A 2,727-nucleotide genomic window follows, 5' to 3' on the forward strand; every position below is an offset into this window, starting at 1 on the left:
ATACACACAAAGTAGTACTATATTGTTCACATTTACAAATCATTAACAAGGTTAAATCGTACTGGCCAGTTCAGATATATTCAGGGAAACAAATCAGCTCACATTAGTAAATTAAGATGTCTGATCACTGTTTGTGTCTGTGTTTGCAACAATAATGTTGTAATGTACTGTAATATAAAACTACTACTGAATTAATGTTTTTTAAAGCCTGAGTATCGGTGATGCATCAGGAATTTTTTCCCACCCTACAGTAATACTATAGTAGTACAACAAAAGGAGTCCTCAATAAAATTAAGATAGATAATTACTTGACAGTCTGCTTCACAAATGATTATAATGGCATAAAAAAAGCTTTTGTCACCACATTATTTGTATTTATTATATTTTGGGTTCCATAATTATTTTGGTATCCCCTTCCCCATCATGTTCTTTTTTGTATTCTTCTCAGGTTTCAGTAAGATAATATAACATTTTGAAATGAAAATACAAAAGAGCAGTCCAAAACTGGAGGCCAGAATAGCAAATATCTCCACAGCAACGCTGAACTTCCCAGGAGAGCTGACATACGCTGGGATAAAAGTGATCCAGACGGCGCAGAATATCAGCATGCTAAAGGTGATAAATTTGGCTTCATTAAAATTATCAGGCAGTTTCCGGGCCAGAAAAGCAAAAATGAAACATAACATGGCCAGAAGTCCTACGTACCCAAGTACAGCCCAAAAACCTACAGCGGAGCCCAGAGCACACTCTAAGATGATTTGGTCCTTAGATTGATCAAAATTTTTAAATGGAAAAGGAGGAGAAATTGTTAACCAGAGGATACATATGATAACTTGTATAACAGTGAAGCCCACAACAGTAAGTCTCTGCTGTGCAGGCCCAAACCATTTCATAACATTACTACCTGGAAGTGTGGCCCTGAAGGCCATTAACACCACTATAGTTTTCCCCAAAACACAAGAGATACAGAGAACAAAGGTGATGCCAAATGCTGTGTGTCGCAGCTTGCAGGACCACTCAGAGGGCCGGCCTATGAAGGTCAGAGAACACAGGAAACACAGATTCAAGGAGAAGAGCAGCAGGAAGCTCAGCTCAGAGTTGTTGGCCCTGACAATAGGAGTTTTCCTGTACCTGAAGAAAATGAATGCCACAACAGCAGTGATGCATGTTCCAAATAAGGATGCTGCAGTGAGCAGCGCTCCCATAGTCTCGTCATATGATAGAAACTCCGCCTCCTTCTTCACACAAGCATCTCTTCTTTCATTTGACCAGAACTCAGGGTGGCATCGCACACAGGTGATGGAATCTGAAAAAATAGCATACAAACAGAAACTACATAATTACCAGTTAATTGATAGCCTCATGACATGGTATCATCATGAAAGATTTCAATTTTACAAGATGCAGTAAGTAATACCTCATTTTTATTAATGTACGTATTTTAAGGGTATTTTAAGGCGCACAAAAATTGCTCACTAGCGTCCTCTACAAACTTAAATAATTTACCCCCAGCAGTATGTTTAATGTAGACTCATAAATAGTAGTACACATAGGAAGCATGTCAAGATATACATAAAAACTTATTGGAGCAATATCCTAAACCCAACAGGAAGTCCTCCATTTTTGGCCATTTCGACATATCGTACTTTAACAAACTCATTCTTGAGATTTCATCCGCTAGACTTCAAATTTGGTCTGCGCCATCTAAAGACATTTCAGATGAAAAAGTATTAAAAGAAAAACTTTCCATCATAGGGCATGGCCGTGGGCGGTCATTTTGTGAGTTTCCCCATCAAAGCAGGAAGAGGGTGTAACTTGAGTGTACATTGTCCAATTGGCTCAAAACTTTTTAGGATTCATCAGAGTCCAACCCTGAGGACATATGAAGGCCAATATTATATTGGCATTGCGCCCCTTAGTGGCAAAAGGAACTATACCTAAAAGTAAAGGTGCTATATTTTAACAAACTCCTCGTGGAGATTTCATCCGATGGACTCCAAATTTGGTCTGTACTATCTCAAATCCTCAAAGATGGAAACTTATCAAAAGAATAACATTTATTGTCACAAAATCGGCATCTGCCAGTTACCCTGAGGGCCCGTCATTTTCAGGGCTGCTGCACAAACACATTTTCATCCTCTCAAAGCATTCATAGCAGATTCAGAGAGATGTCCAAACCTCAAAAGCTGAGTCCAAAGCTATCTGCATGCTCAGTAACCAGTGAGTAAATACTGTAGGCATTTTATGTAATTTGAGTGAGCTGACCCTTTAATGACATTTGTATTACATTTTATCAATAGCACTACACCTGTAATGTTGCTCATTTCTCCCTCTGCACATCTTAAACAGTCATAGCAGCAAATTTGGACTGTACTATCTCAAATCCTCAAAGATGAAAACAATTAAAAGAAAAAAAATTATGGTCACAAAATCGGCATCTGCCAGTTACCCTGAGGGCCTGTCGTTTTTAGGGCCTCTGCACAAACACATTTTCATCCTCTCAAAGCAGTCATTGCAGGTTCAGAGAGAGAGATGTCCAAACCTCAAAAGCTGAGTCCAAAGCTATCTGCATGCTCAGTAACCACTGAGTAAATACTCTAGGAATTTTATGTAATTTGAGTGAGCTGACACTTTAATGACATTTTATCAATAAAACTACACCTGTAATGTTGCTCATTTCTCCTTCTGCGCATCTTAAACAGTCATAGCAGCAGACAGGCTTTCCTT

General features: G+C 38.7%; 1 protein-coding gene across 1 annotated transcript in view; it reads right to left on the bottom strand.

The window, feature by feature from the left end:
- Window positions 1-398: 398 nt before the first annotated feature.
- LOC116685682 (extracellular calcium-sensing receptor-like) overlaps window positions 399-2,727 on the bottom strand; it is an 8,376-nt gene continuing 6,047 nt past the window's right edge. The window contains 2 exon segments of the mRNA XM_032510616.1: window positions 399-1,306; window positions 2,662-2,727. The exon segment at window positions 2,662-2,727 is cut by the window's right edge and continues 58 nt beyond it. Of these exon segments, the coding sequence (XP_032366507.1) occupies window positions 399-1,306; window positions 2,662-2,727 (974 nt within the window).

The sequence above is a fragment of the Etheostoma spectabile genome, chromosome 3, assembly GCF_008692095.1.
Source record: "Etheostoma spectabile isolate EspeVRDwgs_2016 chromosome 3, UIUC_Espe_1.0, whole genome shotgun sequence".
Classification (NCBI taxonomy): Eukaryota; Metazoa; Chordata; class Actinopteri; order Perciformes; family Percidae; genus Etheostoma; species Etheostoma spectabile.